The 26,075-nt window shown below is 52.6% G+C and overlaps 1 protein-coding gene across 1 annotated transcript in view; it reads left to right on the top strand.

Moving 5' to 3' along the window:
- The first annotated feature begins 4,667 nt into the window (after positions 1–4,667).
- Positions 4,668–26,075, top strand: part of ntn4 (netrin 4) — a 33,763-nt gene continuing 12,355 nt past the window's right edge. Inside the window, exons 1-6 of the mRNA XM_078420085.1 lie at positions 4,668–4,685; positions 6,127–6,405; positions 16,684–16,810; positions 18,253–18,441; positions 23,080–23,293; positions 24,644–24,765. Of these exons, the coding sequence (XP_078276211.1) occupies positions 4,668–4,685; positions 6,127–6,405; positions 16,684–16,810; positions 18,253–18,441; positions 23,080–23,293; positions 24,644–24,765 (949 nt within the window). The remainder of the gene's footprint in view (positions 4,686–6,126; positions 6,406–16,683; positions 16,811–18,252; positions 18,442–23,079; positions 23,294–24,643; positions 24,766–26,075) is intronic.

Below are 26,075 nucleotides of genomic sequence, written 5' to 3'. Positions count from 1 at the left end.
ATGGATAATGCAGACAAGGAGATATGTAGGAAGGAACTGCAGATGCTGGTTTACACCGAAGATAGACACAAAGTGCTGGAGTAACTCAGCGGGTCAGGCAGCATCTCTGGAGAGGAGGAATGGGTGACGTTTCGGGTCGGGACCCTTCTTCAGATTGGTAGTGCCATCCTACTTCACATCATGAGGAGTTTTGTTTAGAGAAACAGCGCAGAAACGTGCCCTTCCACCCACCGAGTCCACACCGACCAGCGATCCCTGCACACGAGCGTTGTCCTGCACACACTGGGGGACAATTTACAATCACACCGAAGGCAATGGACCTATAAAACTGCACGGCTTTGGAGGAAGGAAACTGTAGAACCATCGCAGGTCACGGGGAGAACGTACAAACTCCGTACAGACAGCACCCGTAGTCAGGATGGAACCCGGGTCTCTGGCGCTGTGAGGCAGCAACTCTACCGCTGCGCCACCGTGCCAACCCATACCCTATTCCTACTCCAACACTATTTATTGTCCCCACCTCCCCATCAATCACCCCCTCCCAGATTCAACCACTCCCTCACACACTGGGATTAATTTACAGAGGCCAACCGGCCAACTCCAGTTGCAACTCCAAAGACGTACAGGTTTGTAGGTTAATTGGTTTGGTAAATGTAAAAATTGTCCCTAGTGGGTGTGGGATAGTGTTAATGGGCCAACAGGGCCTGTTCCGCGCTGTATCTCTAAAGTAAAGTAAACGACACTAAACTAAACCAAACTAAACCGACCAGCATCTTATTTTAGGATGTGGGAGGAAACTCTTTTTCAGGCAGAGATTGGCAGAGATTGGCAGATTCCCGGTTAGTGCGGGTGTCAGTGGTTACGGGGAGAAGGCAGGAGAATGGGGTTGAGAGGGAGAGATAGACCAGCCATGATTGAATGGCATAAAGCAGATTGTCCTGTTATGTACCTGTCTGGATTATGGGGCGTCAGCTATCAGGAGAGGCTGTACAAACTTGGACAAACACAAATAGCTGGAGTAACTCAGCGGGTCAGGCAGCATCTCTGGAGAGGAGGAATGGATGACGTTTCGGGTCCAGAACCTCATTCAGACCCTTCCTAGTTCTATCCTGTACTGGTCTATGTATTATGTACGGAACTAGTGAAGGTCATATCGATCGGTTCAATGCAAGTCGAGGTGCTCCTCGATTCACGATGGGGTTACGTTCTGATAAACCCATCGTAAACTGAAAGTATCGTGAGTCGAAAATGTATTTAATACATCTGACGTACTGAACATCACGGCCAAGGCAGCCCCCAACCGTGGCTGACTGGGAGCTGCGGCTCGCTGCCGTTGCCCAGCAACACGAGAGAGCATCGTGCCAGTCTGAGCAGCGGGCAGGCCTGCCAGCCCGGCAAAATATCAACATTCAAAAATTCAACATCCGGTTTCTACTGAATGTGTATCGCTTTTGCACTGTGGTGAAGTGGAGACAATAGACAATAGGTGCAGGAGGAGGCCATTCGGCCCTTCGAGCCTGTACGCACCGCCATTCAATGTGATCATGGCTGATCATTCGCAATCAGTACCCCGTTCCTGCCTTCTCCCCATACCCCCTGACTCCGCTATCCTTAAGAGCTCCATCCAGCTCTCTCTTGAATGCACTCAGAGAATTGGCCTCCACTGCCTTCTGAGGCAGAGAATTCCACATCATTTGTCGAGGAGCATCTGTAATTGATGCTCAGTGCGTAGTAACTCAGTGCGACAGGCAGCATCTCAGAATTGAAGGTGTGGGTGACCATTCGGGTCGAGAATGTTCTTCAGCCTAAGAGTTAGGGGAGAGGGAAGTGAGAGATACGGAAGGGTAAGGTGTGAAAACAAGAGATCAAAGGGGACAAAGCTCTACTGTATACAGCGATCGTTTCGCTGAACATCTCCGCTCAGTCCGCCTAGACCTACATGATCTTCCAGTTGCTAAACACTAACTTCCCTCTCCACTTAGACTGAAGAAGAGTCTCGACACAAAACATCACCTATTCCTTCCATACAGAGATGCTGCCTGTCCCACTGAGTTACTCCAGCAAAGAGGTCCTTCTGCCGTTGTATAGGGCCCTAGTGAGACTGCACCTGGAGTACTGTGTGCAGTTTTGGTCTCCAAATTTGAGATAGGACATTCTTGCTATTGAGGGCGTGCAGCGTAGGTTCACCAGGTTAATTCCCAGAATGGCGGGACTGTTGTATGTTGAAAGACTGGAGTGACTAGGCTTGTATATACTGGAATTTAGAAGGATGAGAGGGGATCTTATTGAAACATATAAGATTATTAAGGGATTGGACAGCCTAAAGGCAGAAAACATGTTCCCAATGTTGGGGGAGTCCAGAACCAGGGGCCACAGTTTAAGAATAAGGGGTAGGCCATTTAGAACGGAGATGAGGAAAAACTTTTTCACCCAGAGAGTTGTGAATCTGTGGAATTCTCTGCCTCAGAAGGCAGTGGAGGCCAATTCTCAGGATGCTTTCAAGAGAGAGTTAGATAAAGCTCTTAAAGATAGTGGAGTCAGGGGGTATGGGGAGAAGGCAGGCATGGGGTACTGATTGAGAATGATCAGCCATGATCACAGTGAATGGCGATGCTGGCTCGAAGGGCCGTATGGCCTCCTCCTGCACCTATTGTCTATTGTTCATTGTCTGTTGAGATGTCAGGCATGTTTCGGGAGTACCACGCACTCTCTGGGCAGGCCGCTGCACCCTCTGAGGGTAGGGACTGGTCAGGTGGCTGAGCAGGGAGGATGCTGTTTGTTGAACACCCCACAGTCGGTCGTCCAGCGAGCTGAGGAGACGGCCGCTGCATCTGGTGTACCATGGTACTCTGGCGCCAGAGAGCCCCGCCTCAGAAAGACATCTTGGAGCATCTTGGAGCAACTCATGAGAGGAATAGATTGGGTAGATGCACAGGTATCACAAAACGGCACGGTGGCGCAGCGGTAGAGTTGCTGCCTTACAGCGAATGCAGCGCCGGAGACTCAGGTTCGATCCTGACTACGGGCGCCGTCTGTACAGAGTTTGTACGTTCTCCCCGTGACCTGCGGTTTCCTCCCACTCTCCAAAGACGTACAGGTTTGTAGGTTAATTGACTGGGTAAATGTAAACAAAAAGTGTGTGTGTAGGATAGTGTTAATGTGCGGGGATCGCTGGGCGGCACGGACTCGGTGGGCCGAAGGCCCTGTTTCCTCGCTGTATCTCTAAATCTAAAAAAAAAATCTAAAAAAATGCTAGAGTAACTCAGCGGGACAGGCAGCATCTCTGGAGAGAAGGAATGGGTGACGTTTCGGGTCGAGACCCTTCTTCAGTCTCCAGCATTTTGTGTTTCCTTGGATTTGTACAGAGCAGTGCTGTGGCCAACATTCCCAGGGCACACTCTTGGTAAACAGGAAACCCTTTAAGTCACAAATATCTCATTTGTTTATTTTCCAAATCTCTTTTATCCAGGGATTTTGTTTTGGTTTTAGTTTGAGGGTTTTGGCCTGAGTCAACATTGCGTTGTAGAATATTGCAACAGTAAAGGAGGCCGTTCGGCCCATCTTGCCCGTGACAGTCCTTTGATGGAAATCTTACTCCAGTCACTTTCTTCATGATCTTGCGTTTATTCAACTTCATTTTAGATATTTACCATTCAATCTGCTTTCGCCATTAGAAACATAGACAATAGGTGCAGGAGTAGGCCATTCAGTCCTTCGAGCCAGCACCGCCATTCAATATGATCATGGCTGATCATCCACAATCAGTTCCCCGTTCCTGCTTTTCCCCATATCCCTTGATTCCATCAGCCCTGAGAGCTAAATCTAACTCTCTCTTGAAAACATCCAGTGAATTGGCCCCCACTGCCTTCTGTGGCAGAGAATTCCACAGATTCACAACTCTCTGGGTGAAAAAGTTTTTCCTCATCTCCGTTCTAAATGGCCTACCCCTTATTCTTAAGGGGGAGCCCACAATGGTCCATTGTTCTTGGTTCTTGGTCCTCCAAAATATTCCAAATGGAATTTAAACTGGAGGTGGCGGAGTATGGACTTAAGCAAGAAGGGCTTCTTGGAGAAGAGCTGCCTTCAATGTAGTTGCGTCTGATTGAGTAACTATAGTAGGGTGAAGACTATTCCATGCTTTAATTGTGTGAGGGAAGAATGAATTGCTAGACACATCTGTCTTGATAGCTGGTATCTCAAATTGAATCGAGTGCCCTCGTTTACTGATATGTTTGTGTTTGGTGTGGATGTGGTCATCTATGTCGAGCTGACCATTTAACATTTTGTAGAAACAGGTCAAACCGTGGGCTTTACGTCTGCCTTGGAGAGTGTTCCACCCCAATGCATTTAGAAGTTGGGTAACACTCGCTTCTCTCTCAGAGGTGTTTGTAACAAAACCAGCTGCCTGTCTTTGGACATGTTCGATGGAAGAAATGTTTTTAATTGTGTATGGGTCCCAAGCTGCAACTGCGTAGTCCAAATGTAGTCTAACAAGGGTGAAGCATAACTTCTCCTTGATAGAAGTTGAACAATGATAAACGTTGCGTCTCAGAACATTTAGGACACCTGTTTCTTTCACCATTGCACGATGAGTCCGACGTAGATGGTTCTGTAATTTGATGCCAAGATACTTGGTCTGTTTGGATTCTTCAATGGTGGCACCAAGGATGCCTGGGGACGAGGTGGTAACGAAGGAATACAAACGGTGACATTAGCGCGGGGACTAGGGTGGGGGCGGGACACAGAGAGAGGGGATGCAAGGGTTACTTGAAGTTGGAGAAATCAACATATTCATGCCACTGGGGTGTAAGCTGCCCAAGCATAATATGAGGTGCTGTTCCTCCAATTTGTGTGTTTCCTCACACGGACGACAGAGGAGGCCCAGGACAGAAATGTGCAGGAAAGAACTGCAGACGCTGGTTTAAACCTGGACAGGTTGAGTGAGTGGGCAGATGCGTGGCAGATGCAGTATAATATAGATAAATGTGAGGTTATACACTTTGATGGCAAAAACAAGGAGGCAGATTATTATCTCAATGGTGTTAGGTTAGGTAAGGGGGAGGTGCAGCGAGACCTGGGTGTCCTTGTACACCAGTCACTGAAAGTTGGCGTGCAGGTACAGCAGGCAGTGAAGAAAGCTAATGGCATGATGGCCTTCATAATGAGAGGATTTCAGTATAGGAGTAAAGAGATTCTTCTGCTGTTGTATAGGGCCCTGGTAAGACCACATCTGGAGTATTATGTACAGTTTTGGTCTCCTAATTTGAGGAAGGACATCCTTGTAATTGAGGCAGTGCAGCGTAGGTTCACGAGATTGATGCCTGGGATGGTGGGACTGACATACGAGGAAAGATTGAAAAGACTGGGCTTGTATTCACTGGAGTTTAGAAGGGTGAGAGGGGATCTCATAGGATCTCATATAAAATTATACAAGGACTGGACAAGCTAGATGCAGAAAAATGTTCCCAATGTTGGGGGAGTCCAGAACTAGGGGCCACAGCCTTAGAATAAAGGGGTGGCCATTTAAAACTGGGGAGAGAAGGAACTTTTTCACCCAGAGATTTGTGAATTTGTGGAATTCTCTGCCACAGAGGGCAGTGGAGGCCAAATCACTGGATGGATTTAAGAGAGAGTTAGATAGAGCTCTAGGGGCTAGTGGAATCAAGGGATATGGGGAGAAGGCAGGCACGGGTTACTGATTGTGGATGATCAGCCGAATGGCCTTCTCCTGCACCTCCTGTTTCTATATCTATGTTTCTATGTTTCTAAACCAAAAATAGATACAAAATGCTGGAGTAAGTCCAATACTGTAACTGGAATACTTATGAAGTATTTGCTTTCAATGGAGTGAGTGTAACAAAGGTTCACTGTGGGGGAAAGAACTGCAGATGGTGGTTTAAATCAAAGGTAGACACACAATGCTGGAGGAACTCAGCAGGTCAGGCAGCATCTCTGGAGAGAAGGAATCGGTGACGTTTCGGGTCGAGACCCTTCTTCAGACTGATGTCAGGGGAGGGGGCGGGACTTTTTTCTCTAATGTGTGAGTTCAGCGTTTGGTCCCCTGTTCCTGATCCTCCCGTCTCTCTCTCTCTCTCTCTCTCTCTCTCTCTCTCCCTGTCTCCACAGGTGATATTCCGCGCCCTCTCCCCGCCTCGTCCTGTGCAGCGTGACCCATACAGCCTCGGCGCCCAGGAGCGGCTGAGAGTCACCAACCTGCGGGTGCGGATGCTAAAACGCCAGGCGTGCCCCTGCTCCGCCCGGGACCCCAGCCTCAAGCCCCAGGCCTTCGCGCACTATGCCATCTACGACTACATCGCCATGGGCAGCTGCTTCTGCAACGGCCACGCCGAGCGCTGTGAGCCGGCCGCGGGCTTCACTCCAGACCACGACAACGCCCAGACCGTGGTACGTAACCCCCGCCGGCCCCAGACTGGGTACGTACCCCCCGCCGGCCAACACACTGGGGTACGTGCCCCCCGCCGACCCACACACTGGGGTACATAAACCTGCCGGCCCACACACTGGGGTACGTGCCCCATGGCGACCCACACACTGGGGTATGTGCCCCCCGCCGGCCCCAGACTGGGTACGTACCTCCCGCTGACCCACACACTGGGGTATGTGCCCCCCGCCGACCCCAGACTGGGTACATACCCCCCGCCGACCCACACACTGGGGTACGTGCCCCCCGCCACCCCACACACTGGGTACGTGCCCCCCGCCGACCCACACACTGGGGTACATACCCCCCGCCGCCCCACACACTGGGGTACATACCCCCCGCCGACCCACACACTGGGGTACATACCCCCCGCTGGCCCACACACTGGGGCACATGCCCCCCGCCGGCCCCAGACTGGGGTACATAACCCCGCCGCCCCACACACTGGGTACGTACCCCCCGCCGACACACACTGGGGTATGTGCCCCCCGTCGGTCCCAGACTGGGGTACATAACCCCGCCGCCCCACACACTGGGTACGTATCCCCCGCCGATACACACTGGGGTATGTGCCCCCCGCCGGCCCCAGACTGGGTACGTACCCCCTGTCTACCCACACACTGGGGTATGTGCCCCCTGCCGGCCCCAGACTGGGTACGTACCCCCCGCCTACCCACACACTGGGGTATGTGCCCCCCGCCGGCCCCACACTGGGGTATGTGCCCCCCGCCAGCCCCACACTAGGGTACGTACCCCCGCTGGTCACCGCATTGGGGTACGTACCCTCCACCGACACAAAATGCTGGAGTAACTCAGCGGGTCAGGCAACATCTTTGGAGAACCGCAATGGGTGGTGTTTCAGATCGAGACCCTTCTTTAGACTGAGAGACAGAGGAGAGGGAAACGAGAGGAATGAAAAGGTTCAAAGATCAAATGAGTGAACGGTATGCAAAAGGACAAATCTCTGGAGGACAAGGAGAGGTGACTCTAGTTTAGATTCTATTTGTTTTAGACTCTAGTTTAGATTCTATACGGGCTAAATATTGGCATAGACGGAGATTAGAAAGACTTGCTGCACATCGAAACATAAAAAATAGGTGCAGGAGGAAGCCATTTGGCCCCTCGAGCCAGCCCCGCCATTCATTGTGATCATGGCTGATCATCCACAATCAGTAACCCGTGCCTGCCTTCTCCCCATATCCCTTGATTCCACTAGCCCCTAGAGCTCTATCTAACTCTCTTTTAAATCCATCCAGTGATTTGGCCTCCACTGCCCTCTGTGGCAGAGAATTCCACAAATTCACAACTCTCTGGGTGAAAAAGTTTCTTCTCACCTCAGTTTTAAATGGCCTCCCCTTTATTCTAAGACTGTGGCCCCTGGTTCTGGACTCGCCCAACATTGGGAACATTTTTCCTGCATCTAGCTTGCCCAGTCCTTTCATAATTTTATACGTCTCTATAAGATCCCCTCTCATCCTTCTAAACTCCAGTGAATACAAGCCCAGTCTTTCCAATCTTTCCTCATATGACAGTCCCGCCATCCCAGGGATTAACCTTGTGAACTCAATAGCAAGGATGTCCTTCCTCAAATTAGGAGACCACAATTGCACACTATACTCCAGATGTGACTTAAAGTGGATAGCAACTTGCTCCAGATGTGATGCATCACTGGTTATTGAGGGATACAGGTTACGTCACAGATCAGGTTTAGGTTTACTTCAGAGATGCAGAACGTAAACAGCCCCTTCAGCCCACCGCGTCCGTGCCGACCAGCGATCCCCATACACAAAGCTATTCTACACACTAGGGGACCATTTTACAATTTTTACCGAAGCCAAATTAACCGACAGACTCGCACGTCTTTGTAGATCCGGGAGAAAACCCACACAGGTCACGGGGAGAACGTACAAACTCTGTACAGACAGCACCCGTGGTCAGGATGGAACCCGGGCCTCTGGCGCCGTGAGGCAGCAACTCTACCGCTGCGTCACCGTGCCGGAGGGTTAGAGAAGTAGCAGGACCCAGAAAACATGGCGGAGGAGTGTTGGTGGTCGGTCCACTTGTTGCGGGGGCAAGGGAGCTGGATACATGTACAAAGGGGAAGAGTTTACAGGCGCTGCATAGAGAGAGTGGAGAGTGGAGAGTGGGGCCAGCCGGAGTGGATTATCCAGCGGGATCTCAATGCTTCAGATGGCCTTATGTCCTCATGTGATGGTTCACGGCACTCAGTAAAACTGGGAGATGATAGGAGGGTGTAAAAGTATTCAGTCGGATTTCATATTGTGCTTTTCACTTTCCACAGAGCTCTTAACATACTTAGCCAGCTTATAGAGATTAGTCTCACTTTGCTCGTATGTAAGGGATGAGATTTGTGTTTACATTTCTTAGTTCCACAAAGTATTTCCAATCTGAATCAGCAGGATTCAGACAATCATTCAGTTAAATGCTACTTTAGAAAAGTCTCGGAGATGTTCAGAATAAGTAATTACATTTCAGAAATGCAGTTGAAAACGTAATAATGGCATGATATAGTGAGACTAAATTTTACTTTTTATTCATACTTTAGATGTGTGGTCAGGAGAGCAATTATTGTCCATCAAAGATAGACACAAAATGGTGGAGTAGCTGAGCGGGTCAGGCAGCATCTCTGGAGAACATGGATAAGTCACATTTTGCGTCGGAACATTTCTTCAGACTGTCTGAAGAGGGGTCCCAACTCCAAACGTCACCTATTCCTTCTCTCCAGAGATGCTGCCTGACCCGCTGAGTTACTCCAGCATTTTGTGTCTATCTTCAGTATAACCAGCATCTGCAGTTCCTTCCTGCACGTTTTAGTTTGATTTCTTTGTTTGGAGATATAGCACGGAAACAGGCCCTTCGGCCCAGCGAGCCTGCGCTGACCAGCGATCCCCACACACTATCCTACACACTAGGGACAATTTGCACTTTTCCCAAAGCCAGTTAACCTACAAACCTACACGTATTTGGAGTGTGGGAGGAAACCGGAGCACCCGGAGAAAACCCACGCAGGTCAAAGGTTCAAAGGTCGGTTTATTGTCACAGTGAAATTTGATTTACCATACGGCCATACTGACAAAAAGCAACAAGACACACAACTACATAAACGTTAACGTAGACATCCATCACAGTGGATTCCCCACATTCCTCACTGTGATGGAAGGCGATCAAGTCCAATCTACTTCTCATATATATATCACGGAGAGTATGTACAAACTCCTCGTAGATAGCTCACGCTGCCAGGATGGAACCCGGGTCTCTAGCGCTGTAAGGCAGCAACTCTACCGCTGCACCACCACTGTTTTATTGCCATTTATTGCCCATTCCTACGTTTAAGCTCTGCCTCATGCTGGCTGCTTTCCCACAATGCCCTGAGTCCTTGCTTCAACAGATTGGCATCTCATTTTAAGCTGTAGCGGCCTCACCCCTGTACCCATTAGATCTGCAGTAGTTCATGGAGTCACAAGAACTGCAGGTGTTGGTTTATAGTTTAAAAAAAACATTTCAAAATATATTCCTACAAAACATATATTTTTAGATTCATAGAGAGTCATAGATTGATACAGTGTGGAAACAGGCCCTTCGGCCCAGCTCGCTCACACTGGCCAACAATGTCCCAGCTACCCTAGTCCCACTTGCCAGCGCTTGGTCCATACCCCTCCAAACCTGTCCTATCCATGTACCTGTCCAACTGTTTCTTAAACGATGGGATAGTCGAAATGTTTTCTAAAACTTTGTCTCCTCTCACCTTAAAGTTACACCCTCTAGTCTTTAACATTTCCACCCTGAGGAAAAGGTTCTGACTGTCTACCCCATCAAAGCCTCTTGTAATTTTATCCACTTCTATCAGGTTTGAGTCCTTCATTAATCATTATCCATCAGGATTATTTTAGCAAAAGACAGACACAAAATGCAGGAGTAACTCAGCGGGTCAGGCAGCTCTGGACCCTTGTTCAGACTGAATGTAGTAGTACAGTCAGCAGTCTGAGACTAGATTACACTGTAATTTGGTTTACTTTAGTTTAAAGGTACAGGATGGAAACAGGTCCTTTAGACCCACTGAGTCCACGCCGACCAGTGATCCCCGCACATTAACACCATCCTACAAACACTAGGAACAACGTTTACATTTCCAAAGCCAATTAACCTACAAACCTGTACGTCTTTGGAGTGTGGGAGGAAACTGAAGATCTCGGAGAAATCCCGCGCAGGTCACAGGAACAACGTACAAACTCCGTACAGACAGCACCCGTAGTCGGGATGGAACCCGGGTCTCCGGCGCTGCATTCGCTGTAAGGCAGCAACTCTACCGCTGCACCACCGTGCCACCCTAATGTAGCTGGTCTGAGACTAGATTGCACAAGAGACCTTTCATTGATCTTGATCAGCACGGGTGTCAGGGGTTATGAGGAGAAGGCAGGAGAATGGGGTTAGGAGGGAGATTTGTCCAGCCCCCTCCCCTGACATCAGTCTGAAGAAGGGTCTCAAACCGAAACGCACCCATTCCTTCTCTCCAGAGATGCTGCCTGACCCGCTGAGTTACTTCAGCTTTTTGTGTCTACCTTCGGTTTAAACCAGCATCTACAGTTACCTTCCTGCACTAACTGGCTTCCTTGTTCCCCTGAAACAATGTCATGCATTTTTGATCTGAAACCAAACCACAGCCTTACCATGTTGCTCATAATATGTTTTGCAAAAACATACACGTATTGGAGTGCAGTTAACCGCGCACAGACTGTTTTGGAGATGGAGGGAGATTATTATATTTTTCTTATCGTGTACTTAATCACGGCAGTCCATCAGCAAGTTAAATATTTTGTTTACGCCTCACCTGAATATGGGATGAGTTTGCCAAGGAACAGGTCAGTCATACAGTGCAACACAGGGTCAGGCCCTTCGGCCCACAGTGTCTGTGCTGAACATAATGCCAGGACCAACTCACATCTGTGTCAGAATGAACTGCAGGGGTGGTGCGGTGCTGCCTTACAGTGCATGCAGCGCCAGAGACCCGGGTCCCATCCCGACTACGGGCGCCGTCTGTACGGAGTTTGTACATTCTCCCCGTGACCTGCGTGGGTTTTCTCCGAGATCTTCGGTTTCCTCCCACACTCCAGGTTTGAAGCATTAAAACTGAGGTGAGAAAATGCTTTTTCACCCAGAGCTGTGAATTTGTGGAATTCTCTGCCACAGAAGGCAGTGGAGGCCAATACACTGGATGGATTTAAGAGAGAGTTAGATGGAGCTCTAGGGGCTAGTGGAATCAAGGGATGTGGGGAGAAGGCAGGCACAGGTTGCTGATTGTAGATGATCAACCATGATCACATTGAATGGCGGTGCTGGCCCGAAGGGCCAAATGGCCTCCTCCTGCACCTATATTCTATGTTTCTATGAAGGTTAATTGGGTTGGTGTAAATGTAAGTGTAAATGTAAAAATTGTCCCTTGTGTGTGTAGGGTCGTGTTAGTGTGCAGGGATCGCTGGTCGGTGCGGACTTGGTGGGCCGAAGGGCCTGTTTCCGCGCTGTATCTCTAAAATTAAATACTAAAGCACGGAGGTGAGTCTGGTGTGAGATTTCTCCCTGCGGTCGGGGATGATGTTGCAGGTTCCTGATCTTCAGACAGCAACAGATTCACAGGCAAGTCCAGACGAGATGAGAATACTGAGCGTGTCAATCATGCGTGGGGAGAGCAGGGCATTCCTTCACCGTGGTGCCTGTCGTACATCATCGTGCGGGAAGCAACTGCAGATGTAAGTTTACAACCAAGACAGAGACAAAATGCTGGAGTAACTCAGCGGGTCAGGCAGCATCTCTGGAGAGAAGGAATGGGTAACGTTTCGGGTCGAGACCCTTCTTCAGACTGAGTGTCAGGAGGGAGAGAAGCCAGAGGCATGAAAAGGTACAGAACAGATCAGAGCCATGCATCTAGTTTCGCTCTCGCCTGACTCTCAGTGTGAAGAACTATCTCACTCACAAGTACGGGACAAGGTGACGTCACCGTCCCACGTGACCTCACCCAGCCAGCGGTCCCCTGCTCCCGCTCCACCAATGGCGGCTGCCCGGGCCGGGAGGCGGGTTGCTATGCAACCTCCATTAGGCGGTGCCCGGGCCTCCAGGCCTACACTGTCCGGAGCTAAAATGTCAGAAACCTAGAGTGTCGATACCTAAACTGTCAGGACCTACAGTGTCGAAGCCTACAGTGACGGGGCCTACAGCATTGGGGATCTACAGCGTCGGGGCCTACAACGTCGGCGCCTACAGCGTCGGGGCCTACAGCGTCGGGGCCTACAGCGTCGATACCTAAACTGTCAGGACCTACAGCGTCGAGGCCTACAGCGTCGGGGCCTACAGCGTCGGGGCCTACAGCGTCGGGGCCTACAGCGTCGGGGCCTACAGCGTCGAGGCCTACAGCGTCGATACCTAAACTGTCAGGACCTACAGCGTCGGGGCCTACAGCGTCGGGACCTACAGCGTCGGGGCCTACAGCACCCCTCGGGCCTAATATGGGACAAGGGCGGTCCTGTACAGGTCAAACCAATTTAGCCCCAAATAAAGGGCCTGTCCTTTATTTCGTAACCCATACAAGATGTTATATTTCAAAACTCTCAAGTATTTCCCGACTTGTCAGTGATTTCAGTGATAATTAAGACGCCGGAGAAGCATTGACAGCGTGGGAATTTTGCGATGTTTCCGAAGACGGTGTAATCTCGACCTGACTCGGCATTGTCGTGGTCATTGTCGTCGGGTAAAAGAAAAGTTCGGCGATCTGCTACGACTTTGACAGTCGCCGGCAGTCGCCTTAAAATCGTCTAAAGTGGGACAGGCCCTTAAGGGATGTGCCGGCTAATACGGGACAGTTGGCAACCCTAGAAGGGTCTTGACCCAAAACGTCAGCTATTCCTTTTCTCTAGAGATGCTGCCTGACCTGCTGAGTTACTCCAGCATTTTGTGTCTTTGTTGTACATTATCGTTGATAATTCCTGGGATGTATCGAGGACCTTTGATACCTGTCCCTTCGCTGTGCTGGAGAGGACATGTTTAACATTGAGGCCGGGTCTGTACGGAGTTTGCACGTTCACCCTCTGACCGGCTGGGTTTTCTCCGGGTGCTCCGGTCTCCTTCCACATTGCAAAGGTGTACAGGTTTGTAGGCTAATTGGCTTCGGTAAAAATGGAAAATTGTCGCTAGTGTGTGTAGGATAACGCTCGTGCACTGGGTGATCGCTGGTCGGCACGGGCACGGTGGGCCGAAGGGCCTGCTTCCACACCGGATCTTTAAGCTCTTCCCATTCTTCAGTCTGATATTTATGCCTCAACCAATTTTGTGGTAACAGGAGATAGACACAAAATGCTGGAGGGACTCAGCGGGTCAGGCAGCATCTCTGGAGAGAAGGAATGGGTGACGTTTCAGGTCGGGACCCTTCTACAGACGCATCATTGTAACTTTTCAGTCAGAGAGTGGTGAAGGTGTGGAATTCTCTGCCTCAGAAGGCAATGGAGGCCAGTTCGTTGGATGCTTTCAAGAGAGAGCTGGATAGAGCTCTTAAGGATAGCGGAGTGAGGGGGTATGGGGAGAAGGCAGGAACGGGGTACTGATTGAGAGTGATCAGCCATGATCGCATTGAATGGCGGTGCTGGCTCGAAGGGCTGAATGGCCTACTCCTGCACCTATTGTCTATTGTCTATTGTCTATATAGACACTTGGCGTTCTCAAATTGACTGCTGTGCTCTCAAGATTACAACAGTGAGGGTGGTCACGGTGGCACAGCAGTAGAGTTGCTGCCTTATAGCACTTGCAGCGCCGGAGACCCGGGTTAGATCCCGACTACGGGTGCTGTCTGTACGGAGTTTGTACGTTCTCCCCGTGACCTGTGTGGGTTTTCTCTGAGATCTTCGGTTTCCTCCCACACTCCAAAGACCTACAGGTAAAGTATGTAGGTAAATTGGCTTGGTAAATGTACAAATTGTCCCAGGTGTGTGTAGGATAGTATTCATATGCGGGGACTCTGTGGGCTGAAGGGCCAGAGGGCCTGTTTCAGCGATGTATCTCGAAAGTAAACTAAACCAATCTTCAATAGTATATCATTCACAGGGGTGCCATACAAATGCAAGGTTCATAGAAAACATAAAAAATAGGCGCAGGAGGAGGCCATTTGGCCCTTCGAGCCAGCACCGCCATTCATTGTGATCATGGCTAATCATCCACAATCAGTAACCCGTGCCTGCCTTCTCCCCTTGATTCCACTAGCCCCTAGAGCTCTATCTAACTCTCTTTTAAATTCATCCAGTGAATTGGCCTCCACTGCCTTCTGTGGCAGAGAATTACACAAATTCACAACTCTGGGTGCAAATGTTTTTTTCTCACCTCAGTTTTAAACGGCCTCCCTTGTGTTCTTAGACTGTGTGTGGCTCCTGGTTCTGGACTCCCCCATCACTGGGAACAGATTTCCTGCATCGAGCTTGTCCAGTCCTTTTTATAAGTTCCGTTCAGAGTGGAGTGGGCTGGCCACCAGAGGGGAGCGGGCTGGCCACCAGAGTGGAGAGGGCCCACTCCACCAGAGTGGAGCGGGCTGGCCACCAGAGTGGGGCGGGCTGGCCACCAGAGTGGGGCGGGCTGGCCACCAGAGTGGAGAGGGCCCACTCCACCAGAGTGGAGCGGGCTGGCCACCAGAGTGGAGAGGGCCCACTCCACCAGAGTGGAGCGGGCTGACCACCAGAGTGGGGCGGGCTGGCCACCAGAGTGGGGCGGGCTGGCCACCAGAGTGGGGCGGGCTGGCCACCAGAGTGGAGCGGGCTGGCCACCAGAGTGGGGCGGGCTGGCCACGCGGGCTGGCCACATGGGCTGGCCACATGGGCTGGCCACCAGAGTGGGGCGGGCTGGCCACCAGAGTGGGGTGGGCTGGCCATGCGGGCTGGCCACATGGGCTGGCCACCAGAGTGGAGTGGGCTGGCCACCAGAGTGGGGCGGGCTGGCCACCAGAGTGGAGCGGGCTGGCCACCAGAGTGGGGCGGGCTGGCCACCAGAGTGGGGCGGGCTGGCCACCAGAGTGGAGTGGGCTGGCCACCAGAGTGGGGCGGGCTGGCCACCAGAGTGGAGTGGGCTGGCCACCAGAGTGGGGCGGGCTGGCCACGCGGGCTGGCCACCAGAGTGGAGCGGGCTGGCCACCAGAGGGGAGTGGGCTGGCCACCAGAGGGGAGTGGGCTGGCCACCAGAGGGGAGTGGGCTGGCCACCAGAGTGGGGCGGGCTGGCCACGCGGGCAGGCCACACGGGCTGGTCACCAGAGTGGGGCGGGCTGGCCACGCGGGCTGGCCACCAGAGTGGAGTGGGCTGGCCACCAGAGTGGAGCGGGCTGGCCACCAGAGTGGAGTGGGGCTGGCCACCAGAGGGGAGCGGGCTGGCCACCAGAGTGGAGTGGGCTGGACACACGGGCTGGCCACCAGAGTGGAGTGGGCTGGCCACACGGGCTGGCCACCAGAGTGGAGTGGGGCTGGCCACCAGAGCGGGCTGGCCACCAGAGGGGAGCGGGCTGGCCACCAGAGTGGAGTGGGCTGGCCACCAGAGTGGAGTGGGCTGGACACACGGGCTGGCCACCAGAGTGGAGTGGGCTGGCCACACGGGCTGGCCATCAGAGTGGAGTGGGCTGGCCACCAGAGTGGAGTGGGGCTGGCCACCAGAGGGGAGCGGGCTGGCCACCAGAGTGGAGTGGGCTGGCCACCAGAGTGGAGCGGGCTGGCCACCAGAGTGGAGCGGGCTGGCCACACGGGCTGGCCACCAGAGTGGAGTGGGCTGGCCACCAGAGGGGGGTGGGCTGGCCACCAGAGTGGAGCGGGCTGGCCACCAGAGGGGGGTGGGCTGGCCACCAGAGTGGAGTGGGCTGGCCACCAGAGTGGAGTGGGCTGGCCACCAGAGTGGAGTGGGCTGGCCACCAGAGGGGAGCGGGCTGGCCACCAGAGTGGAGAGGGCTGGCCACCAGAGTGGAGAGGGCTGGCCACCAGAGTGGAGTGGGCTGGCCATCAGAGTGGAGTGGGCTGGCCACCAGAGTGGAGAGGGCTGGCCACACGGGCTGGCCACCAGAGTGGAGTGGGCTGGCCACCAGAGGGGGGTGGGCTGGCCACCAGAGTGGAGAGGGCTGGCCACCAGAGTGGAGTGGGCTGGCCACCAGAGTGGAGTGGGCTGGCCACCTCACCCCCCACTTGACAAGGTTGTCTTTTCCTTTCCACGGCAGATCCATGGCAAGTGTATCTGTGAGCACCACACGTCGGGGGAACACTGTGGGACTTGTGCTCCTCTGTACAACGACCGCCCTTGGAGACCCGCCGATGGCAAGAAGGGAGTGGCCAACCAGTGCCAAAGTAAGTCCCCAGCCCATTGTGCCTCCCCGGCACAGACACGCCAAGCTGCAGTGTCTCAGCGGCTCAGGCAGCATCTCTGGACAGAAGGAATGGGTGACGTTTCGGGTCGAGACCCTTCTTCAGACTAGTTAGGGATAAGGGAAACGAGAGATATAGATGATGATGTAGAGAGATAAAGAACAATGAATGAAAGACATGCAAAACAGTGACGATGCATTGTCTTTCCGCCGGCTGGATAGCACGCAACAAAAGCTTGTCACTGCACCTTAGTAAGCTTGGTTTTTGAGTTTATTATCATGTGTACTAAGGTACAGTGAAAAGCTTTTGTTGCGTACTATCATGTCAGTGGAAAGACAATACATGATTACTATCGAGCCGTTGACAGTGTACAGATGCATGATAAGGGAATAACGTTTAGTGCAAGGTAAAGCCAGTAAAGCTCAATCAAGGATAGTCTGAGTGTCTCCAAAGAGGTAGATACTAGTTCAGCACTGCTCTCTGGTTGTGGTGGATGATTCAGTTGTCTGATAACAGCTGGGAAGAAACTGTCCCTGAATCTGGAGGGGTGCGTTTACACACATCTCCATCCGGCCGATCAAGTCTACTCCACAGATTCACCACCCTCTGTCTAAAGACATTCCTCCTCAACTTCCTAAAGGATCATCTTTTAATTCTGAGGCTGTGGCCTCTGGTCCTAGACTATCCCATTAGTGGAACCATCCTCTCCACATCCTCTCCTCTCTAGGCCTGTGCTGCACTGTGTTATGTTCTACGTCCATTCTCTTGATGAAATGTGACCAGCTTTGTGTTGGCTGGGGTCAGGTTGTGGGATGAAGCAAGAGGGGGGTCAGTGCTGAGGGTCTATCAGGGTCATCCCGGGTGGGTCTTTAACACGCTCTCTAAATGGCATATGTCCATCCGTTTATTCTGAAACGCCACCCATTCCTTTTCTCCAGAGGTGCTGCCTGACGCGCTGAGTTACTCCAGCACTTTGTGTCGATCTTTGGTCTCCCGGTGCCCTGCACATCTTCCAGCCCGCCCGCCTGCCTTCCCGCCCGCCCACCTGCCTGCCCACCTGCCCGCCTGCCTGCCCTCCCGCCCGCCCGCCCGCCTGCCTGCCCGCCTGCCCGCCCACCCGCCTGCCCACCTGCCCGCCTGCCCGCCTGCCTGCCTGCCCGCCTGCCCACCTGCCCACCCGCCTGCCCGACCGCCTGCCCACCTGCCTGCCCACCTGCCTGCGCACCTGCCCGCCCGCTTGCCTGCCTGCCTGCTCGCCCACCCGCCCGCCCGCCCGCCTGCCCGCCCGCCCGCCTGCCCGCCTGCCCACCTGCCTGCCCGCTTGCCCACCTGCCTGCCCGCTTGCCCACCTGCCTGTCTACCTGCCTGCCCGCCTGCCCGCCTGGGAAGGGTTTTTAACTCTGTTATCTTTTCCACTCCTGCAGAATGCAAGTGCAATGGCCATGCACAGAGCTGCCACTTTGACCAGGCTGTGTGGCTGGCGTCTGGCAGGCGCAGTGGTGGGGTGTGCGACCACTGTGGGCACAACACCCGGGGCCATCACTGCCAACAGTGCCAGCCCGGCTTCTACAGGAACCTCCAGGTGCCACCCTCTGCCCCGGACACCTGCCTGCGTAAGATCCATCCTCCCCTCCCTCGTCACTCTTGCTACAAACGTGCCTCTCTGTTTACACCTCCATCCAGTTTAGCCTCTTGTCACCTGGAGGGAGGTACAGTGGAAAGCATATGTTGCGTGCTATCCAGTCAGCGGAAAGACAACGCATGATGACAATTACAATCATGATTACAATAAGGGAATAATGTTCAGTGCAAGGTAGAGCCAGCAAAGTCCAATCAAGGATAGTCCGGGAGTAACCAAAGAGGCACATTGTGTAGGAAAATAACTGCAGATGCTGGTACAAATCGAAGGAATCACAAAATGCCAGAGTAACTCAGCGGGTCAGGCAGCATCTCTGGAGAGAAAGAATGGGGGACGTTTCGGGTCGAGACCCTTCTTCAGACTGATGTCGGGGGGGGGGGGGGGACAGGACAAAGGAAGGATGTAGTTGGAGACTGGAAGACAGTGGGAGAACTGGGAAAGGGGAGGGGAAGAGAGGAACAGAGGAGCTATCTAAAGTTAGAGAAGTCAAGGTACATAGTAGCTGAGCATTGCTCTCTGGTTGTGATAGAATGGTTCAGTTGCCTGATAACACCTGAACTCAGAATCGACTCCTTCAGAAAGACGTTCCTTCAGAAAGATGAGGAGGATTTTTTTCAATCAGAGGGTGGTGAATCTGTGGGATTCATTGCTGCAGAAGGCTGTGGAGGCCAGGTCAAAGGATATTTTTAAGGCAGAGACTTTTTGATTCTTGATTAGTACGGTCGTCAGGGATTATGGAAAGAAGGCGGGACAACAGGGTTGACCGGGAGAGATAGATCAGCCATGATTGAACAGCAGAGTAGACCTGATGGGCCAAATGGCCTAATTCTGCTCCAATCACCAATGAACATGAACTTCTTCCATCCAAACTTTGGGGTTCATTGGGGGGAGGGGCGGCACTGTGGTGCAGCGGTAGAGTTCCTGCCTTACAGCAACGGAGACCCGGGTTCAATCCTGACTACGGGTGCTGTCTGTACGGAGTTTGTACGTTCTCCCCGTGACCTGCGTGGCTTTTCTCCGGGTGCTCCACTTTCCTCCCACATTCCAAAGACGTACAGGTTTGTAGGTTAATTGGCTTCTGTAATTTGCAAAGTGTTCCTAGTGTGGAGGATAATGCTGGTGCACATGGATCGCTGGTCAGCACAGACTCAGGGGTCGAAGGGCCCGTTTACCCCCTGGATCTCTAAAGTCTAAAGTTGAAAAAACAAATGTAAGTGAGCTTGTAATTTCAATATTCATTTGAACTTGTGTGTATGTGCGTGTGTGTGTGTGTGTGTGTATGTGTGTGCGTGTGTGTGTGTGTGTATATGTGCGTGCGTGTGTATGTATGTGAGAGTGTGTGTATGCGTGTGTATGTGAGTGTGTGTGTATGCGTGTCCGTGTGTGTAAGTGTCTGTACATGCGCATGTGTATGTGAGAGTGTGTGTGTGCACGTGTGTATGTGAGAGTGTGTGTGCGCGTGTGTATGTGAGAGTGTGTGCGCGTGTGTATGTGAGAGTGTGTACGTGTGTATGTGAGAGAGTGTGTGTACGCGTGCATGTGTATGTGAGAGTGTGTGCGTGAGTGTACTGGTAAAATCGTAGGATACAATTTAGCGTATGCATGTGTTTATTGTTCTTGTGCATACTTTAATTCTAAGAGTTAGTATACATATGTGCAGCATATTTATTCTACATCAGTTTAACTGTGCGCACCCACATTGTGGCAGGTGTGAGTGAACTGTCTGTGTATATGATACCACATCTCTCCCTGCTGCGTGGGGTATGGAAGGCAGGCAATGTTTCCCTCAGATGTACGGGGCCTGCAGTCTGAAATAAACATGTCGTTAGCCAAGAGATTGTTAAAGTGACCGCAAGGAACCGGGAACGAGACAGACCAGCTCTCCACCAAAATTGTTGCCTGGATCTGACCGGTGTCATCCTTGCAGAAAGTGAGCTGCCTCTGCCCCACAATACCGGCCAAGCAAGGAGAGGGACGGCAGTCTCGTTTAGCTTAGAGTTACGGCGCGGAAACAGGCCCTTCGGCCCACCGTATCCGCGCCGACCAGCGATCCCCTTGCACTATCCTACACAAACAAGTTACAATTGTACCAAAGCCAATTCACTTACAAACCTGCACGTCCTTGGAGCGCGGGAGGAAACCGGAGCAACTGGAGAAAACCCTCGCTGGTCATGGGGAGAACGTACAAACTCCGTACAGACAGCACCCGTAGACAGGATGGAACCCGGGTCTCTGGCGCTGTGAGGCAGCAACTCGATCATTGCGCCACGTGTGAATCTTGTGAATCTTGCTTTCTCAATAGTTATTGGTCAACAGTGCTTTTATTGCCATATATACGTTAATTGTTAACACAGTGAAATTATTTTCCTTACAAACAGTCCAGTAGAGTATCACCATACCCCCGACTCTGAAGAAGGCTCTCGACCCAAAACGTCACCCATGCCTTCTCTCCAGAGATGCTGCCTGTCCCACTGAGTTACTCCAGCATTTTGTGTCTATCTTCGATTTAAACCAGCATCTGCAGTTCTTTCCCACACACCATACCCCCGATCCCCGATTAGTAAGTGAGCAGGAATAATCTATTGAGCCGCTAGTGGGAAGCACCATGTTTTGGTGCCAATTTTGAAAGACCTGGCAAGTCCCATGCTGTTACTGGCCTACATAGCACGTAGACACAGTGGGCTATTTCTATGCATTATGTACTCCTGGCAATAATCTCACTGGTCTACACCGATGAGCCAAAACATTATGACCACTGACAGGTGAAGTGAATAACATTGATTATCTTGTTACAATGACACCTGTCAAGGGGTGGGATATATTAGGCAGCAAGAGAACAGTCAGTTCTTGAAGCTGATGTGTTGGATGCAGGAGAAATGGGCAGGAGTAAATACCTGAGCCAAGTAAGGGCCATATTGTTATGGCCAGACGACTGGGTCAGAGCATCTCTGAAACGGCAATGCTTGTGGGGTGCTCCCGGTCAGCAGTGGTGAGTACCTACCGACAGTGGTCCGAGGAGGGACAAACCACAAACCGGTGACAGACAGGGTGTTGGGCGCCCAAGGCTCATCGATGCGCGAGGGCAACGAAGGCTATCCCGTCTGGTCCGAACCGACAGAAGGTCGACTGTGGCACAAGTCACAGAAAATGTTAATGGTGGTCACGGGAGGAATGTGTCACAATACACAGAGCATCGCACCCTGCTGCGTATGGGGCTGCACACGGAGGACCAACAGCATATTAGGCAGGTGGGCATAATGTTTTGGCTGATCGGTGTAGATGCAAAAAAATAATTTCACTGAACTGCAGGACTTAGATCCAAAGTCAAGCAGGCATGAAGCAACTGCTGCTGCAAACACTCAGCTCCTGTCTAGCTGCCAACTGGCCGTCAGAGAATGGCAGCCAATTGTGGATGCAGCCCAGACCATCACACAAACCAACCTCCCTCCCATTGACTCCATCTACACCTCACGCTGCCTCGGCAAGGCCAGCAGCATAATCAAGGACCAGTCTCACCCTGGCCACTCCCTCTTCTCCCCTCTCCCATCAGGCAAGAGGTACAGAAGTGTGAAAACGCACACCTCCAGATTCAGGGACAGTTTCTTCCCAGCTGTTATCAGGTAACTGAACCATCCCATCACAACCAGAGAGCGGTGCTGAACTACTATCCACCTCAGTGGAGACACTTGAACTATATTTGATTAGACTTTACTGGCTTTGCCTTGCACTAAACGTTATTCCCTTTATCATGTATCTGTACACTGTGGATGGATCGATTGCAATCATGTATAGGCTTTCCACTGACTGGTTAGCACGTAACCAAAGCTTTTCACTGTACCTCAGTACATGTGACAATAAACTGAACTGATTACTGGGATTGGGTCAGGCAGCATCCATGGTGGGAATGGATGGGCGATGTTATGGGTTCTCCAGCCTCACTGTGTGCTCTGTGTGGCACTGGGTGTTGCTGGTTGGGATACCAACTGTCCCGTATTAGCTGGGACATCCCGTATTTTGGGTTAAATTTGTTTGTCCTTGTCCCGTAGTAGGTGCTGTAGGGCCGGATGCTGTAGGCCCGGACACTGTAGGCCCGGGGGCCGCAGCAGTCCTGGACTATAGGCCCGAACACTGTAGGCCCGGAAACTGTAGGCCCGGACACTGTAGGCCCGCGCACTATTGGCCCGGACACTGTAGGCCCGGACACTGTAGACCCAGACGTTACAGGCCCGGACACTGTAGGCCCGGACACTAGGCCCGCGCACTATTGGCCCGGACACTGTAGACCCAGACGTTGTAGGCCCGGACATTGTAGGCCCGGACACTGTAGGCCTGGGGTCCGCCGTAGGCCCGGACACTGTAGGCTAACGGAGTGTGTTCAGGGAGGGGTGCTGAGTGTGTTCGCCTAACGGAGGTTGTGTAGCAACCCCCCTCCCGGCCCGGGCGGCCGCCATTGGTGGGGTGGGGGCACGTGGCCGCTGGCTGGGTGAGGTCGCGTGGGGAGCAGGGGGGTGACGTCACCTTTTGTTCCTTATTTGGGAGTGAGGAAGTTGGCAAGTCGAGTTGTTGGTGGGTGATGACACTGAAGGCCTCCTCTCTCTTTGCCCTGCTGTAGCCTGCTCGTGCCATGGGGTGGGCTCGGCCAGTGTGCCCCTACATCCACACTCGCCCTGCGATGCCGACACGGGCCAGTGCCTGTGCAAGCCTGGAGTGGTCGGGCCCCGCTGTGACAAGTGCCTGCTGGGATACTGGGGCCTCGGGCAATATGGCTGCCGACCATGTGACTGCGCGGGAAGCTGTGACCCTTACACTGGGGACTGCACCGGCAGGTGGGTAGCACGTCACTCAACCCACGCACAAGATATAACACGATGGCAAATTGGGCTAGGGTTGCCAACTGTCCTGCATTAGACAGGACATCCCGTATTTTGGGCCAAATTGGTTTGTCCCGTACGGGACCGCCCTTGTCCCATATTAGTAATGTTGCCAACTTCCCCACTCCCAAATATGGGGCAAAGGGTGACGTTTCCGCCCCACGCCCCACGTGACCTCACCCACCCATCAGCCACGTGCTCCCGGGCCGGGCGGCCGCCATTGGTGGAGCGGGAGCACTTGGCCGCTGGCTGGGTGAGGTCACGTGGGGTGTGGGCGGTGACGTCACCTTGCCCGTATTTGGGAGTGAGGAAGTTGGCAACCCCTAGATTGGGGCAGCACGGTGGCGCAGCGGAACAGCTTCAGCCCAACAGCGCCAGAGAACTGGGGTCGAGAGGGAAAGATAGACCAGTCATGATTGAATGGCGGAGTAGACTTGATGGGCCGAATGGCCTAATTCTGCTCCTATCACTTATGAACATGAATTTTCAGTAAAATCCCATTTGGATTTATGTCTAGTTTTTGGCATTTGCAGTTTAGGATTTTATCAGCCGTGGAAGGAAGAAGTGCAGTTTCAATGGAATGGGGCAACGTGGTGGCACAGCGGTAGAGTTGCTGCCTCACAGCGGTGAGGGCCAGACTACGTAAGGAAGTGTTAAGGCTAGATACGGTGGCAACGCGGTAGAGTTGCTGCCTGACATCGCCAGAGACCCGGGTTTGATCCTGACTGCGGGTGCTGTCTGTACAGAGTTTGTACGTTCTCCTCATGACCTGCGTGGGTTTTCTCCGGGTGCTCCGATTTCCTCCCACACTCCAAAGACGTACAGGTTTGTAGGTTAATTGGCTTCAGTAAAATTGTAAGCTGTCCCTAGTGTGGTGTAGGATAACGCTAGTGTGCGGGGATCACTGGTCGACACAGACTCGGTGGGCCGAAGGGCCTGTTTCCACATTGTGTTTCTAAACTAAACGAAACTAAACACGCCAAAGGTATTTATTCACAAAATGCTGGAGTAACACAGCGGGACAGGCAGCATCTCAGGAGAGAAGGAATGGGCGACATGTCGGGTCGAGACCCATCTACAGACTGATGTCAGGGACGACTGTCCCACCCTCTCCCCTGACATCAGTCTGAAGAAGGGTCTCGACCCGAAACGTCACCCATTCCTTCTCTCCAGAGATGCTGCCTGTCCCGCTGAGTTACTCCAGCATTTTGTGTCTACCTAGTCAACGAAGTGATGACCAAATAAAGGAAAAGTGCCTTAGAGCTTCCCTCGTGTGACTGAGTATGCCTCCGTTGTGTTCTGCAGCCCCGCGGATGCTGGCTGGTATCGTGGGCCTCCCAGCCTGGCCCTCTCCTCTGGATTGAATGGAAGGGATGCCAGCTGGAACTGGGTGGAAGAGCAAGGTTTCTCCGCTCTCCGGCATTCAGGTGAGACGTCCCTCCCCTCTCACCCTGTGTCAAAGCCCTTGCCAAAGCTGGTTCGTTCACGTCTGAGTTTGTGCTTGGAACCGGAGACCCAGGGAATGACCTGGCAGGTGAGAGGGCATCCAGCTCACAGTGTTCATGCCACCTGAAATTGGAGCCTCGGAGCAACTGGCGGCACGGTGTCACGGCGGTAGAGTTGCTGCCTCACAGCGCCGGAGACCCGGGTTCCATCCTGACCGTGGGCGCGGTCTGTACGGAGTTGTGTAGGAAAATAACTGCAGATGCTGGTTCAAATCGAAGGTAGACACAAAATGCTGGAGTAACTCAGCGGGTCAGACAGTCTGAAGAATGGTCTCGACCCGAAACATCACCCATTCCTTCCCTCCAGAGATGCTGCCTGACCCGCTGAGTTACTCCAGCATATTGTGTCTACCTTCTGTACGGAGTTTGTACGTTCTCCCCGTGACCTGCGTGGGTCTTCCCCGGGTGCTCCAGTCCGTCCCCCCCCCTCACACTCCACACACGTACAGGTTTGTAGTATAATTGGCTCTGGAGTAATTGTAAATTGTCCCTGGTGTGTAGGATGATGTAAGTGTGTGGGGGTCGCTGGTCAGCACGGACATAGTGGGCTGAAAGGCCTGTTTCCACGTCGTATATCTAAACTAAACTAAACCAAACTCCCGATTCAGAACTCTCGGTGTTTCCAGCTCTCCACACTTTATGGGTCAAAAGGTTTTTAGAACATAAAATATAGCACAGTACAGTACAGGTTACACGAAGAATGTAACCTGTGCCAAAACACAAAGTGCTGGAGTAACTCAACGGGTCAGGCAGCATCTGTGGAGAACGTGGATAGGTGATGTTTCAGGTTGGGTGCAAGATAGAGTCCAGTAAAGTCCGATCAAAGATAATCCGAGGGTCTCCAGTGAGGTAGATAGTAGCTCAGGACTGCTTTCTAGTTGTTGGTAGGATGGCACAGTTGCCTGATAACTAGGGTTGCCAACTGCCCCGTATTAGCCGGGACATCTTGTATTTTGGGCCGCAGTAGTGCCGGACAGTGTAGGCCTGGGCGCCCCTAACAGAGGTTGCGTAACAACCTGCCACTCGGCCCAGGCGGCCGCCATTGGTGGAGTGGGAGCACGTGGCCGCTGGCTGGGTGAGGTCACGTGAGGCGCGGGGCGGTGACATCACCCTTTGTCCCGTATTTGGGAGTGAGGAAGTTGGCAACCCTACTGATAGCAGCTGGGAAGAAACTGTCCCTGAATCTGGAAGTGTGCGTTTTCACACTTCTATACCATTTGCCCGATGGGAGA

This window comes from Rhinoraja longicauda, chromosome 23 (assembly GCF_053455715.1).
Source record: "Rhinoraja longicauda isolate Sanriku21f chromosome 23, sRhiLon1.1, whole genome shotgun sequence".
Taxonomy (NCBI): Eukaryota; Metazoa; Chordata; class Chondrichthyes; order Rajiformes; family Arhynchobatidae; genus Rhinoraja; species Rhinoraja longicauda.
This window is presented reverse-complemented; position numbering and strand designations above follow the sequence as displayed.